The sequence below is a fragment of the Daucus carota genome, chromosome 1 (assembly GCF_001625215.2).
Source record: "Daucus carota subsp. sativus chromosome 1, DH1 v3.0, whole genome shotgun sequence".
NCBI lineage: Eukaryota > Viridiplantae > Streptophyta > Magnoliopsida > Apiales > Apiaceae > Daucus > Daucus carota.
Window position 1 is genome coordinate 34,992,932 of NC_030381.2, and position 16,002 is coordinate 35,008,933.

Consider the following 16,002-nt stretch of genomic DNA (forward strand, 5'->3'; position numbering starts at 1 on the left):
TCTAGTTTCGGTACTGAATCATTCTATATAATTTTATTAATTCCCAACACACCAGACTTATAAAGTATAATTATATAATTTATTAATTCAAAAATCTTATCTTTAAACAAAAATTTAGACAATATATTTTTATCCACGAACAAATTAAAATAAATCATTGAACTATATTTTATAAAAATATGGGCGGAACCTCTCTGCCAAACATATACTCTCTGTCCCCCTCATTTCTTTACGTTACTTTTCGGCACATTTTTTCACGCTTATTTAAAATGTAGTTTAATAATATATTTTTTTATTTTTTTCTCTGAATAAAAGTTTGATGTTTAAACTTTTATTCAGAATCAAACTTTTATTCAGAAAAAAGAAAATTTTAAAAAAAAAATTATGAAATCATACTTAATAGAAGTCTCAAAATATGTGCAAAAACTAACAGGGCACGGAGGGAGTACACAACATATACAACTCACCGGCATAAACAAACATGCATTCTAATTATTGAACAACATATACATACGTGTCATGAGCTCCCATTTATCAGAGAATCTATGGCCGTGTTTGAAAAAATTAAAGGTGTGGGGTTAGTTAGAGGTTTGACCATTCCAATCCGTTAATGATAGTATTTATAGTTAGCGGATTAAAATAGAGGTTTGCGCTCAAAAAGCTAATTTTCAAAAAGCTATTTTGACGAGGTTTTTGGGTTAGCGGTTTTAATGTCTATCATAAAATGCTAACGAAACAGCTGCTTGCCAAACAGTTTTACATCAAACCGCTAATTCAATCCGCTAATCAAAACATCTATTTCAATCAGCTAGTCACAATATCTAATCCAATCCGCTAACCGCTAATTCCAAAACAGGGTCATATGTATTGCTTTTGAATAGTTCTTTTCGAAGTAAATAAATCTTGAGATCTTAAAGTTTCTTTTCAGGTAAAATACTTGTGACAATTACAATGTCTACAACAATGTATACTTCTGCCGGGAAAAGATGCAACCCCAAGTCACCAAATATGATCTGTGCACAGACAGAGTGTCAGATGTTTACTCTGAACATGTACTGCCAAGAACTTAAATGGCTAAATGAATTATTATTCAAGAAAAAATATCAACTACTGCTGAGAAAAAATTACAAATTATCACTTGCATTAGTTAACAACTCGGCAATTCTGCCTCACCTCTCCTTCACCTTCTGCAAGTGTTATTATTTCACTCATTTTCTTCATTGATTGGGCGAACCTGGCAAAGAACACTTTAGGATTCTCTAAATCTTTAGCCATCTGTGCTGACTGTTGGTTGGTCAGTAATGCTGCATCTGATAAAAATACGCCTTTATGTTCGTTAAGGATTTTAAAATAATGACTGTCGAAAGAACCTGAACTTTCAGGATCCATTTCTACAGGTGTTGATGGAATTAAAGGATTTGGGCAGATATTTCGCAAGCTTTCTGCGTATTCTGGATCAAGTGAAGGATCTGTATCACCGCGCCCTGTAAAATTGTACAGTCTTCTGGATAACAAAGCACATCTTGTGGTTCCAATTGTATGTGCTCCTGAAATGTACGCGACTAATGGCTCAGTATACAGTTTTTTGCTCTATGTCTCTTAAATTTGTGCAGTATTATTTGAGAAACTATACTTTACACAAGTGTATAATGTTGATTCTACCTGAAAGTGTTACAAGGTCCATCATGTCGAGGCCGTGACTTTGAAATTGGCCAAGAAGAGTTGTAAAATTAGAAAATGGCGAGGGCATGTCTGTTGTAGCTTCAGAGGAAAGGGAAACTCTTCCATCTTTCCTACCGGTGAAAACATTCCACATTGGCCTACGAAACTGCAATTTTTGTTCATCAATGTTATCAGGCATATCATATGAAAACATGTAAAATGTGATTGCTCGTGATTTTGAAATAACTGTCAGAGGCATCTGATTTCTTACTTGGAAAGAGATAGCATCTCGCGCAGTTAATGCAAGAATATCTGCACATGACACAACTCCAGGGCACTCTTCTTCAAGTTTTGCCTTTATAGCGTCAATTAATTCATAACCAGATAAAGATCTGTTCGGTAATGCAGCCTTTTCATTGTCTTTCTTATTCACATCAGTTGAATCCAACAGTATTGATCCATCACAACCCTACACATGCATGCAAGAATAATTGATCATCATAATTAAATTATGAGCCGCAAATATTAATTGTTGCAGAATATGATCCCTGTGAACCTCAATTCTGATACCATGTTAAGTGAGCAATTCTCCCAAAATCCCAAGGTTTTGGGAGGAGGGCTTACCAAGACTATATTATATTTTAACAGTATATGCAGATTATATTCTAACAGTATATGCAGAGATGCGTATTAGTATTTGAAAGTATATAAACATACCCTGACAAAGCAATCATGGTAATGAAGCCTTAACAGCTTGGCTGCAAAACTTGGGTCTTCTGCCACTTTCCTCCATGTAATATCTCTCACAATATCTTCAACCGAATCGCAAGACTTGTGATAGTACTTCATTTTCAGTAGCTTATTTCCATTGCAGACTATAACAGCATTGACTAGTACAAGAGCAAGAAGCAAAAACAAGAAACTTGGCCTCATTTTGTTCTTATGATTAACCAGTTAAGACTCTTCAAACAGAGAATGCTGCTGTATATATATAAGCTAATTCGATGAATGAATTCAGAGTTCATGCAAATTGCTTATATAGGCATCTCATGCAAAGTGCAATCATCAAGTTAAATAATTAGGGGTTTAGACTTTTCACAAATTAATATTTCTTTGTTCGTTTGAATTATTGAAATTTTGTTGTTGTTCCCTACTAATTTCATTATTAAACAGAACAAATGTAAACATACATGTATGGAATGAAACAAAGTGAAAAATGTGAGACATTCAGCTGGTCCTTCCAATCATTAAATTAATTAATTAGTAAAGTCAAACTATTTTCTTGGTGATTAATGTAAACTGGAAGACCTTTGGCTTATAGTATATATATAACTTGGTGCATACCCCTTAAATCATGTATTAGTGCTCACGGTGTAATAATGGCTGTATTTAGACTCTGGGATTTTAAATAAATGAATAAATAACAAATGATCATACCTAAAGCTGATTTTTATATTAAGCAGATTTCTATATACTTATTCAAACTATAATTACGAGCACTATATATGAGTCATGTTCAATAGGGCATCAGTACTGTCTGCAGAGAAGAATCGAAAATTTGTAACTTAGCTAGTACTTCAAAGTTAAATTATGGAATTCAACCCATTTCCTGGATTTTAATGTTGTTGAGCTTTTGAAATTTCATGCTTGCATGTCCCCGATATTGCCGGTAGGCATGGGTTTTATTTTTTATTTTTTTTTTTGAAACCAAGGCATGGGTTTTATTTAATAAATATTTTCACTCAACAGAATAAAAGTCACATATATAAATGAAATAGAAGATTCATGAACGATAAAATAAAGGGAAGGAGCTTAAAATATATGTATCAAAACGGGTAAATGATCAAACCAGAAATGCTGAAGTGAATGGTTGATTACTTGATTGAAACGATGTACTTATTTGATAGGATGTTAGATTATTTTTTTTCTGAAACGAACCCGTCGTCTACTGTATTCTTCTAGGGCCGTTTGATTGGAAGGGTACGGGAGTCGGCAATCGGGATAAGGTGCATGGTATGGGATTAGATATCATTTTTGATATCACGTGGTTGATTGTTGGAATGAACGTGTTTGAATTAAAATATTTATAAATAATTAATGGTAATATTTTAAAATATAATTAAATTAATATTTATATATATTATTGAGTCATTAATTTCATTTTGTATTAATAATTTACATGAAATAATATAAATATAGCAATGAAAAAAAAAAATCTCGAACTCATGTTTCAAATCCACCTCCTCCATTGGGTATAAAATTCTTATAGATTTGAGGAATGAGTTTCATGAAAGAAAAAATTTCAATCAAACATGAGGACTGGCTAAAGAATAAAGAATAAAGGGAAATTTGAATTTTATTAAAATTGTAGCGGGAAATTTGAATTTAACGAAGAAGTTGGAGACAAAAAATTAGAATTAAAAATAACTGATTAAAGTCAAATTAGGAGTTCAAATTTAAACAGGCATATTTAACCAGTCATATTTAATTAAATATGACTGGAAATACCCTGACAAAAAAAATATGACTGATACTAAATTCCACTAAGTTATGACTAACCCACAATTTCTGGTCATATTTAACTAAATTTGACGTCGTTTTTGTACTAGTGCAAAGAAGCCAGAACCAAAAAAATCCTTAATACTTTCCAAATATAAATTTTATAATGCTATTGAAACTACTTTTCCTAAAAAATATTCGCAGACACTCTTTTACTTGTAATCTAACATATTGGTTTTATTGTTTATGATGTATTATGTGATTCATCACTAAAATATCATATACAACTTTTTTTTTTTTTATAATTTAATCCGCTGATTTCTATAATTTTTATTGTTTATAATGTATCATATGATTCATATAACAATAATTTTATGATCGTTACAATATTATTTTGTTATTTTTTATTAAATAATTATATAACATCAATTTTACGGTCATTTCATTGGTAGAACAAACTGGATTACTTTTAAAATATTAATAATAAGATATATTTTTCACCTCATGAATTATGTATAGACAATTGTTCAAATGAAAATCATTAAAATAGAAATTAAAATACACATCAAGGAAAAATATACCTAAACGACTAACACACCCCTACATGTCATCACTTACCTAAGATTCACTTTCGCCCCTACTCAATCCAACTCGGCCTGCTACAGCCTCGTCAAGACTATGCACAAACTCAGAGCCAAAACTTGACAACGCAATGGTCCCACTAGACCCTATCTCAACCCTACTTCTAGGCCTGGGATCCATTCTCGGTCCAAAAAACCTTACCGATCTACTTAATGGTATTTGTTTGTATTTAGTTTATATTTTAGTAATTTGTATCTGCTTAATGATATTTGTTTGTATTTAGTTTATATTTTAGTATTGGAGTAGAATCCTATATGTGTGAGAGAATATTTAGTTTTTGATTGATTAAATATCTATTTATTTATAATGATTTTAATATATTTATATATTTTAATATTTATTTAAGATAAAACAATTATTTCATATAAATCTATAAATTATTCAATAATTATATTTAAATCTATATATGCAACCATCACGATGATTTTGATGAAAATTAGTAATAATCTTTTGAATAGATAAATAATTATCTTTTGAGTATAAATTTATTTTGCTAACATAATTGAAAAATACATACAGTTCATTAACTACATATACATAAACATCATTTTACAATTTATTTGCACATTATTGCGACGTCTACTTGAAAGTTCCGTAGGTGTACAATTTATTCGAACAACAATTCAACAATTATTCATATAAGAATAACAAATACTCTTATCTAAATAGATAAAATCATGCATTTACTATGCGACAATTCTTCCTTATCTCCCCAGCATTTCCAATAAGCACTTCAATTTCTCCCATATTCTTCATTGATTTCCCAAACTGAGAGAAGAAAGTGTTGGCTTTTTGTAGTGAATCCACTATTTTTGAGGAAGCAGTATTTGTGAGAAGCGCTGCATCAGATTGAAATAAACCCTTGTTTTGTTTAACTGCAGTGAAATAGTGAGTATCGAATGATTCAGAGCTTTGAGGATCCATCTCAACAGTTATAGTAGAACTAGCTGGGTTTGGGCACTGCGACTTCAAAGTTTCAGCATAAGCTTGATTCAGAGAAGGATCTGTGTCGCCGTTACCACTGAAATTATATAATCTTCGCGAAAATGCTCCACAGTGAGCTACTCCAATGGTATGAGCACCTACGAATGTATTGCAGAATAAAAATAATTAGTAGATGTACTCATGTGGCTTAATTGATTTGAATAACGTACATTCTCTGTTTGCACGCAATTTACCTGATAATGCTACAAGATCAGTGACAGAGAGACTTTTGTTGGCAAATAAATTCTTGAGTGTGGCGAAATTTGAGTTGGCTCCAGGTATATTTCCAGTGACCTCAGATGAAAGGGAGATCCTTCCGTCTCTTCTACCGGTATAGACCTCCCACATATCCTTCTTGAACTACATGTATCAATGGGAGGAAGCTATTTAATATTACATGCATATATTTAAATTAAGTTCTTAAATTCCGTTTGATCAAAAGCTTACTGGGAAAGAGACTGCATCGCGAGCAGCCAAGGCCAGAATGTCAGCACAAGAAACAACTTGAGGGCATACTTTCTCAATTTCGGACTTGATTTCATCAATTACTTCGAAACCTAGCAGTGAGAGGTTTGGCCTTGCACTCTTTTCTGCCGCATCTGTTCCCACTGTGTCCAGTAGTATAGATGCATCACATCCCTGTCATGCATGCATCAAAATATGTTACTAAAAATATAATAGTGACAAAAAATAACAGATGTTAAGATATATGTGTGTTTACTATACCCTAACAAAGCAATCATGGTAGTGAACCCTAAGTATTTTAGCACCCAATTTAGAATCATTTGCAGCTCTACTCCAAGTAATGTTCCTCACAAGGGTCTCAGCTTGTCGACAGCTATTCTTGTAGAAGTTCTTTTTCAGTTTATCTGCACCAGAAGCCCTTGAAACTCCCAACACAAACAACAAGAGAATAACAATGTGGAACTTCATATTTGTTTTTCTAAGTAAATATGTTAAATGAAGAAAATAGAGACTCAATTGCAGGCAATATATTATTAATGAACAATGAGCAAGCTGATGAGCAATGGTACGAACTAAAGAAGGGAAACTCATCCTTTTATAGGCAACCAATGATTAATTAATTATCAAGTAAACAAAGCTTCCACCAACCACATCAAAAAAATAATATTTATCAAGAGTTGAGGATATGGAATGCTCGGCTTGCATGGAGATTATTATTAAAATTCACATCGTGATCTTCATAATTTGTTAATAACTCACCTAAAAAAAAGTTGACCTAAAAAGTCAAACGGCCGAATATTAAGGTACTATTATATATATGTACTTTAGGTTCATGATACATATCTACACATATACTTCTTTTTTAGTAAATGTTCAAAAATTAAGGTATAGTTGCACCGGAGGTCTGTGATACATATCCACAATTCCACATGTATATTTTTGTTTTTTGGCCAACTTGCCGCGTCCATTTTAGTTTTGCATGTAATTTGATACTGTATATGTGAACCAACATTTATATTTTAAATTCAAGGAAGACGTTATTAGCAAGGACGCGGATGATTCCTTTATTTAATTTGGAACACAATCTTAACTAGAATACGTTAAACAACTAAGTAGATCGTGAAATGGAAGGAATTAGGGTGAACAAGAACAAGTCCCACGGAATTAAACATGGTCTTTGACCAAAGAGTAAACTTTGACCAAATGATAATTTTAAAACGAAAAACTTGATTTGACAAAAATTAATAAAGAGGGTAACTTATAATTAAAGAGGGTAATTCTAGATATTTGCATAAAAACACTTTTCTCAAAATTCTAAAGAAAATCTTTGAGTTTTTTCTTTTTTCCTGATCGTTGTTGTTGGTGGCTTTCATCGATGTTCACCGGTGAAAAATCATAAATCGATTATTTTCTTTGCTCAGTTCTTATTTTTTTGAATAATACTCGTCTAGGTAAGGATTTCTATCTTTCGAGATTGTATTGTTTGTTTGATAAAAAAATTTACTGTAAATTGTTGTTCTCAATTTATTTGAATTTTGTTTATTATTCTCTCCTTGTGAGAACGTGGTGTGTCTTTTGTGTGATTTGGGGTGATTCAATTTTGACAAACAATATTTCTTCTTTTTTTTGTTCACTTTTTCTTTTGCATTGAAAGAATAGATTCTTACAAAATTATATGATTCAACCCCGGACCCTTTTGAATATAGCGGATTTGATTCATTGACAAAGATTTATATGAGATTGTAATTATAATCGATAACTCGGGTGTGATGAAACCGGAACATGTACATATATCAACTTTATTAAATCGCTTGAATGTAATTTCACAAAAACTAGTTTGATCACTGATTAATATTATGTTTGTTCGACTCAATTATGTTTTTATATGTTATATGTATTGAATTAGTTTCTTTTTTTCAAAAAAGGAGGATAATTCTCGTATATCATATATTTATTGAAGTGGATAGTTTTCTAAACACTGCCTCAATTAATCAACGGCCTAATTTTACAATCTTACTGTCAATATAAAAAGTAATAATTTAACTAAATAAATGATAAATGAAGATATTGAAAAGGAATCTCATAGTAATTATTATAATTAGCTAAACCGCCAAAAATATATAGATTTCCAGTTCCACCATATTACCTTTTTGTTTGAAATTAGTATCTCAATTTAATTCTGATATCGTTCTCGTTTTTATTTCATTTCTACAGAAATTGTTGAATTCATATATTTATTAATGTTGATCTTAATTGAAAGTTTAACAAATTTAGACAACCATTTTATACCTACCTATAATTTACTATAACCCTGGACAGTTCCATTATTATGGGCATTAACAGTTGTTTAAAATACATAATAACATGAAGAACGTCTCCAACGCTAAAAAAATTTAATAAAAAATTTATGTCGCGTATTCAAAAATATAGATATGTGTAAAAAAAATGGATGGACCAATTTCCCTTAACAAAGAAATATTCTTGATCATTTCATATTGGTTATATATAGTCAAAGCATGGATATCTATAATAATATTTTACATCATTTTGAATTATATTAAAATAATATATTTTATTTATAAATAATTTGAAATTATTATTATTAATTTTATTATATCCTTTTAATTATTATATTATTAATCTGATCACATGGTTCCACAAATTTTACATAATTAATAATTTTATATAAGTTGGGCGATTATTTTTAACTAGGAAATGCTTTCAGTACTACTTATCTTACAAAATTACGAGGTTAAGAGCATCTCCAACGCCGTTGGCTATAATCGTTGGTTAAATGGAACCTGTAAAATATTATATAAAATTTGCTGAACCTGTAAGACATTTTGCTTCAATGGTATTGGCTATATTGATTGGCTATAATTTAAAAATAATATGTTATTAATATTTTAGATTGTTAAAATAGAATATATCAGTTCAATATGGTAATAAATGAGGTGCAATCTTCCCGCAGATAGACAACAGCTCAGCATTGTTGGAGTTGAGTTTTTTGAGCGGTTGACTAAATTATTTTATTTTCAAGTATGTCAATTCACCGCCAAGGTTAGTCAAGAGATTATGGTTGGAGATGCTCTCAAACCTCTTAGACGAGCACATATCTATACTATACTATAATAAGCCAACATGGGTATAATTTGTAGTACTAGGTTTTAGTTATATTTTTTGGTTTGGTACTCTCCTTTTGGTACTACAAGTCTACAAATGTGGAGTCTATTAGTCTTACATTGTTAAACAGTTTCAAATACTAAAAACACTCCTAACAATACCTTATCATATAATATTTCATTAAAAAATTATAATGATGTTATAAATAAAATTATAAATAATAATTTTGAATATCTTTTTTTAACAAGAAGATTTATATAACTCTTTTTAACTTTAATGTGTTCTATTTCAATATAAATACCAAACATTACATAACCCTTTCTAACTCTAATATTAAAAGTTTCTGTTGTCAAAAAAATCAAGATTACAGAATAATGTTGAAATTCGATTGATTAGATTACTGAATATTTCAAATGTATTACAAGATCGTCTATGTTTGGAAAAGATTTAAATTTTCTGATCTTTTTTAATTTTTAAATCTACATGTACTAAAATCAGATTAAATGTATTATATGTGTATATATATATATATTATATATATATATATATTATATATATATATTTGTTAGGGTTTGTCCATTTTCAAATAATCGGGAGAAAATATAGTCAGTCGAATAATATAATTTAATTAAATTCAATCTATTAATATTATAATACTAATAAAATAATGTTAAAATTTAAATTATAAATAATAAACTACGAACTATATACCCGCCCGTGCTTCGCACGGGTTAAAGGCTAGTAGTAATTATACAACATCTACTATATATGGTGAAGAACATATATGGTATTATATATACAGCTGGGATCGTTTACCTTGTCGCGGAACTAAGGACGTGCGAAGTGAGGGATCGAGGAATAAAAACTTGCGGAAAGATTGAGTCGAACATACTTTAAGCACCATTTCGGGTGTATCTGTTTAGGTGAGTTTCTTTATATGTCTTCCTGGCTGTCACAATTTTGTTCAAAGATACGTAATTTGTGTTCATACTGTAGTGACAATAATAATTAATAATTTCAATTGTCGAATCGCTAACTTTTTTTATAATAATAGATGATTAATTCTACTATTATTTCGATTTCTCAAAACTCTTCTCAGAATAAATTCAAATACATAATAATTAAAAGGTTATTGACTTCACATAATTAAAATGGATTTTGTGTACATGAGCAACATATATGATTAAAATAGAATGTATTAATATCTTTATAGGGTCATGTTCCAGAGAATCATTAGGGAGGGAACTCTTAGAACCATTATCTTATAGTTAGGGTTAATGTCTTAATTATGTATTATATTTTAAAATTATTTTTGAACTCAAACAACGATGAAAAAAACATGTATTTACATTTAGATCCTGAAAATTTATAAAAAAATATAGGATTCCGCAGCAGAACCTTAGTGGTTCTATGGTTCTATTTTAAGCATTGGTTCTCTCCTGAGCGCGACCCTATCTTTATAATTCATTTTGATGATATCTTAGCTCGTTTATTCAAAAGGAATATAATCTGGAATAATTACATCATTTTAGTTACATTATTTTTTATAAATTAAAAAAATTAGAATGATATGAGATGGAATGTAAATAACGTTTTATTAATTTCTAAGGATTATAATATCTTCTCTCACAAGATATTATATTCTCATGAAAATAAAATAAATTAAAATAAAGATTAGAATATAAAGTAAAACAATTATAATACTTTGTATTTATGATAATTAAAATAATAATCTAAAAATTATAATTTTTTGGGACAAATAATTTATATAGGGGAGTGTCTTAAAGATTTCATCTTTTCAGAGGCAAAGACAAGATACGTAAAAGTGAGATATTCAGTTATACGAATAAGGAAAAGGATAGAACATAAGAATTCTTTGAGATGTCAATTTATCATTTCTGGGTTCAATGAAATTCATAGATATAGGAAGAAATCGATACTGACGACAATTTATTATTTTGATAAATCATTGTTTCGGATCAAAGAATATTATGCAAATATTTACTCGAAATCTTGCATATCAGATTCTATTGTTGAAAACCCAATTTTTTCTTAAAAATTCGTCACAATATATCTAATACATACATAATATCATGAAACATAAATATAATTTTTTCACTGCTACCTGATATTGACGATCAGTGTATCGGCAATAGGCATGAAAAAGGATCCGAAAATATTCAATTTAGATATTTGTGTCCTGTCAAAATAAGGAACTATGGTATACTCTCTTGGTCCCAGCAGTTTGTTTACATTCGCTATTAATTTGTACGTATTTTGAAACCCCTATAAAACATAATTTCATAATCTTTTCTTAAATTTATTTTTTTTGATTTAAGATTTAAACGTCAAATTTTTATTTAGGAAAAAAAATTAAAAAAAATTATTGAACTGTATTTCATAGGAGTCTCAAAATGCGTCCCAAAAAGGTAACGTAAAAAATTTGGTGAGACGCAAGGGTTTAGGGTTCTATCCGGCTTTCCTTTCTAAGCATATTCTTTAGAAAAAGATTCTGATTTTTCTTCTATTCAGATGGTAAATATTTGTCAGAACATAGAGTGTTAATTAAACTCATATTTGAATTGAAGTTGAGATACTAATTTGAATTCTTCCCTTCTGAATCAGATAATATATATATATATATATATATGAGTTACAGCTTGAATTCAATTGCACAGATAATATATGTAAAATTTGTTTAATCTGTAAGATATTTTGATTCGATAATACTGATTATATTTGTTGAATATATTCTAAAAATCCCTGAATATAATCACAATTACATGGTTGGCGACAAGGCTGTAAAAATCAAAAATCGGATCAACTCAATTTTGTTCTGGCAAAAAAAAAAAAAGAATACTCGGAAATTAGAGAGTACTCGGAATGAGTACTCAGACAAATACTCGGATATTAATATTTTTTTCAATTTTTAAATTCATTTTCAATCAAATTTAAGTATACAAATTACAAGTGTTTAAACTTGAAATTCAAGTATAACAGTTCTTTGTTATTAATATATAAGAATATGTTCTGTATTAATAGTAATTATCTAATATTATCAATACTTTATTAATAAATAAATAATACTATTGACAATACATTAACAATAATTGAATTCACAATTCAAGTATATATTGTTCTCTTGATACTATCTCACAATGTAATAAAATAAAGTTTTAATAGTTGCTACATGTATATTTTTAAATCTTGTTATTGTCCATATTTTATGGAAAAAGCTAAAACCAAGTTTGACTCTGAGTATTCGGAGTCAAACCGAGTTTTGACTAATTTCCTACGAACTCATTTTTGGGTGTGAGTACTCGAAATTCGGATTGAGCAAGTGGTTAAAAACGACTAGTCGGACGAGTACTCGACCGAGTTAACCGATTTTTAGAACACTGGTTCGCGATGATATTTGAGGTAGATAAGTTGGTTCCGATCCTTTTTTTCTTGCCGCATCTCGGAATACTTTTTCTCTATGGTTAAGATATTGATAGTTTTATTTTGGCTTTCAAGACCATGGATGGTCATTGTGGCATGTTATGATATGTAAATGTATCGCAAAAATAAAAACCCTAATACTAAATAGTAATTGAATTATAAGTATATAATTCAAAAGCTGGCTCTATGGATATATGCTTTTATGAAGTTGACAATCAAAGCCTTGGTGGGTATTTTCTTATATATTTTTGTCGATCAACCTAACCTCTGGTTCCTTCAACCATACATATGCTGGTAGATTAGCGTGATCCGCAAAAATCATTAGCTTGAAAGAAGTCAAGATCATATACATAGTCGTATATGATAAATATTCTTGATGACAATACTTAATGAGATTGTCATGGATAAATAACAGTGACGGTGGCAATTCCTTTTCTTTTATATTCAGCCAATACAACTGTGATGTTTGAACTTTGACCAATTTCGAACCTAGTCTGTAACCTTAATTCACAAGACAAATTGTTTTTTTACTGGTCATCCTGGATTTGTAGTTTTAAGAGCATCTCTGACCATTGAAAGTCCTGGGCTAAAAAGTGAGGTGGCATATTTAAAATAAAAAAAAAGTTAGCCACCAGCTCGAAAAACTCAACTCCAACCATGCTCAGCTGTTGTCTATAAATTTAGCCAACCTCCAATGAATGGCTAAATTTGTCGAACCTCTACAGGTCTGTAAGAAATCTGTAGGAAGATTGTACATCATTTATTACCATATTGAACTGATATATTCTATTTTAACAATCTAAAATATTAATAACATATTATTTTTAAATTATAACCAATACCATTGAACCAAAATGTCTTACAGGTTCAGCAAATTTTATATAATGTATTACAGGTCCAATTTAGCCGACGATTATAGCATACATCATTAGAGATGCTCTAAGAGTAGATTTCCAAAATTAGAGTTCTAACCACTATTTCTCCGCTCTTCAATTTTATCTTCTTCATTAATATATCAAACATTTTCGCTCTTTTATCCTCTCTCATATTTATTAGTTTTTTACACTTTTTTTTAATAACCTTTTTGGTAGGTTCTTGTTAGTACCTTATCAAGGTCGTTGGGTGATCCGCAAGATTGACATCAAATATGGCACGCTGATGAATATGACAATACGACAAAAAATTGTTCATATTTTGGGGACAAATGTTTCTCCAATATCAGTTATGTAAGTGATAGTGATAGTGATAGTTCTGAACATTATGCTATTTATGCGAATGTCAATTATGATACTTCTATGGGCACGTTTGGCTAAAAAAAATTTAAGGACTTATTTTTCTTAAAAAAAATGCATATTTATATAGTTTTTTGGATATAAGTGTTAAGGATGTACTTAATATTCATTACGTGAAAAAAAAATGGTTTCTTTCAGAAAAAATTAGAGTTTCATGCGTTTTTTTCCAAAAATAAGCTTTTAATTCTGAAAAATAAGTTTTGTCAAACAGTCATGTTTACGGTTGATGTAGTTTAGATTACTCGAGATATGATTGTAATATTTTTTAGATTAAAAAATTTAAACATTCAATGCGTTAAACGATTTGAAAACAAAATGACTATATATTTAATTCGTTTTTTGTTTCACAATCAAGTTATAATTGACAGTTCGAAAATTTGTCCAGGATGGGTTTCAGTATTTTATTGAATTTATCGCTTTTCGTCAAAAAAAATCATAACAATAAAATTCTCTTTTATAAAAGTTCATAATTGTATAGTAATTAAAATCCAAATTCTACTAATTTGTCCATAGAGAATAAATTTTATAATTACCTGTAAAAACAAGTCTAATTGTTTAAATTTAAAGCTACTAGTTTAAAATTACTTTTAATTTTAAATTTAAAAAATAAAATTTATATAACAAGTCTAATAATGATTTAAAATACAAATAAAGTATCTCCAAAGTTGATAGAGAATACTTTTTTAAATAACTGATTTTATTGTTGAGATTTTATATGATAAAAGTTAAGAGTAATATTGCGTACATCAAATTTTGTCCCTGATGATATGGCAGACATATGGCAAATTTTAATTGGATGTTTGATGTGTATAGACATATGACACAATTATGAGACATATTGTTGGAAGGTAAAATACACAATTCATGTCTTCAATCACGAGTACACTATATTTTATTATATTTATAAGAAATTTGGTAGGACATTGTTGGGTTTGCTCTTAGTAATGGATCCTGAATATTAAATACTTTATTCGTGTCATTTTTTTTCAACATATTTTAAAATGTTAAAAAAATCACATCTACACATAATTATTTTTTATAAAATTTATATCAAATAAAAGTTTAGAATCTAAACTTTTATTTGATATAAAAATTGAATTTTTTATCGAATATAAATACTGTTTTTTTACACCTCAATATACATGTCAAAAAGTCAAACATCAGCGTGAGGCAGAGAGCACCCTATTAGATTTATGAATGATGATCGATTGGAGGTGGGTTGCTAAATTACAAGTTACAAAAAATGTCACAATTTTTGAGAGAAATATGATAAAGCGTCTTAAGTTTTACTTGATGAGCCCCACAAACTAATTATTTTAATAGCCTAAATAATGACGTATCGTTCGTGGTAATATATATGACGGAAACTTTCGTCATATGTTTTTCTCAATTTTCTTAATATATGTGAATTAAAATATATGCATTTATTATATATATTTAATATATAATTTTATATTAGAAATATTTTTATATTGAAATAAAATATATCTTTTATTAAATATATTACATATATTCTTAATAGTTAACTTTATCAAAATACTAAGATTCGATCAACCAATGAAAAGTTCAAATAGATTTCTATTATTTAAATTATTTAAATATCTCATTAAGACACACATGTGTTTGGATGAGATATTTAAATATATTTTAATTATTATTGAGAATTCAATAAATCAAATATATCAACTAATTAAAAGTTTACTTAAAATGAGAAAACTAAAAATTTTTTAACAAGTTACATTCATTCACCAGCCGAAACCCGAAAACGATGAAAAGTTAAAATAAACTTGGGATACGAACACAAGATTATGCGTGGGAATACACCGAAATCTATACTATACACGTGGTATAATTTATAGTCAAAAATTTTTAGTTATATTTTTTGTTTTGGTAC

At 29.0% G+C, this 16,002-nt stretch overlaps 2 protein-coding genes across 2 annotated transcripts; both read right to left on the reverse strand.

Moving 5' to 3' along the window:
- Window positions 1-888: 888 nt before the first annotated feature.
- On the reverse strand, window positions 889-2,654 carry LOC108226140 (peroxidase 24-like). Its single transcript, XM_017401087.2, has 4 exons — window positions 2,380-2,654; window positions 1,934-2,131; window positions 1,663-1,828; window positions 889-1,547 (listed from the first exon to the last, which is right to left on the reverse strand). Exons 1-4 carry the CDS (start codon window positions 2,593-2,595, stop codon window positions 1,144-1,146), a joined length of 984 nt encoding a protein of 327 aa, XP_017256576.1. The 5' UTR covers window positions 2,596-2,654; the 3' UTR covers window positions 889-1,143.
- Window positions 2,655-5,251: 2,597 nt separating this feature from the next.
- On the reverse strand, window positions 5,252-6,828 carry LOC108226132 (peroxidase 24-like). The gene is made up of 4 exons (XM_017401081.2): window positions 6,514-6,828; window positions 6,235-6,426; window positions 5,982-6,147; window positions 5,252-5,885 (listed from the first exon to the last, which is right to left on the reverse strand). Exons 1-4 carry the CDS (start codon window positions 6,718-6,720, stop codon window positions 5,479-5,481), a joined length of 972 nt encoding a protein of 323 aa, XP_017256570.1. The 5' UTR covers window positions 6,721-6,828; the 3' UTR covers window positions 5,252-5,478.
- Between the last annotated feature and the right edge of the window lie 9,174 nt (window positions 6,829-16,002).

Coding starts and splice junctions, on each gene's coding strand:
- LOC108226140 (XM_017401087.2), bottom strand. CDS start 2,595: ATGAGGCCAAGTTTCTTGTTTTTGCTTCTTGCTCTTGTACTAGTCAAT. Junction 2,132..2,379: donor ACCATGATTGCTTTGTCAGG/GTATGTTTATAT, acceptor ATGCATGTGTAG/GGTTGTGATGGATCAATACT. Junction 1,548..1,662: donor GGACCTTGTAACACTTTCAG/GTAGAATCAACA, acceptor CGTACATTTCAG/GAGCACATACAATTGGAACC.
- LOC108226132 (XM_017401081.2), bottom strand. CDS start 6,720: ATGAAGTTCCACATTGTTATTCTCTTGTTGTTTGTGTTGGGAGTTTCA. Junction 6,427..6,513: donor ACCATGATTGCTTTGTTAGG/GTATAGTAAACA, acceptor CATGCATGACAG/GGATGTGATGCATCTATACT. Junction 6,148..6,234: donor GCGATGCAGTCTCTTTCCCA/GTAAGCTTTTGA, acceptor TGATACATGTAG/TTCAAGAAGGATATGTGGGA.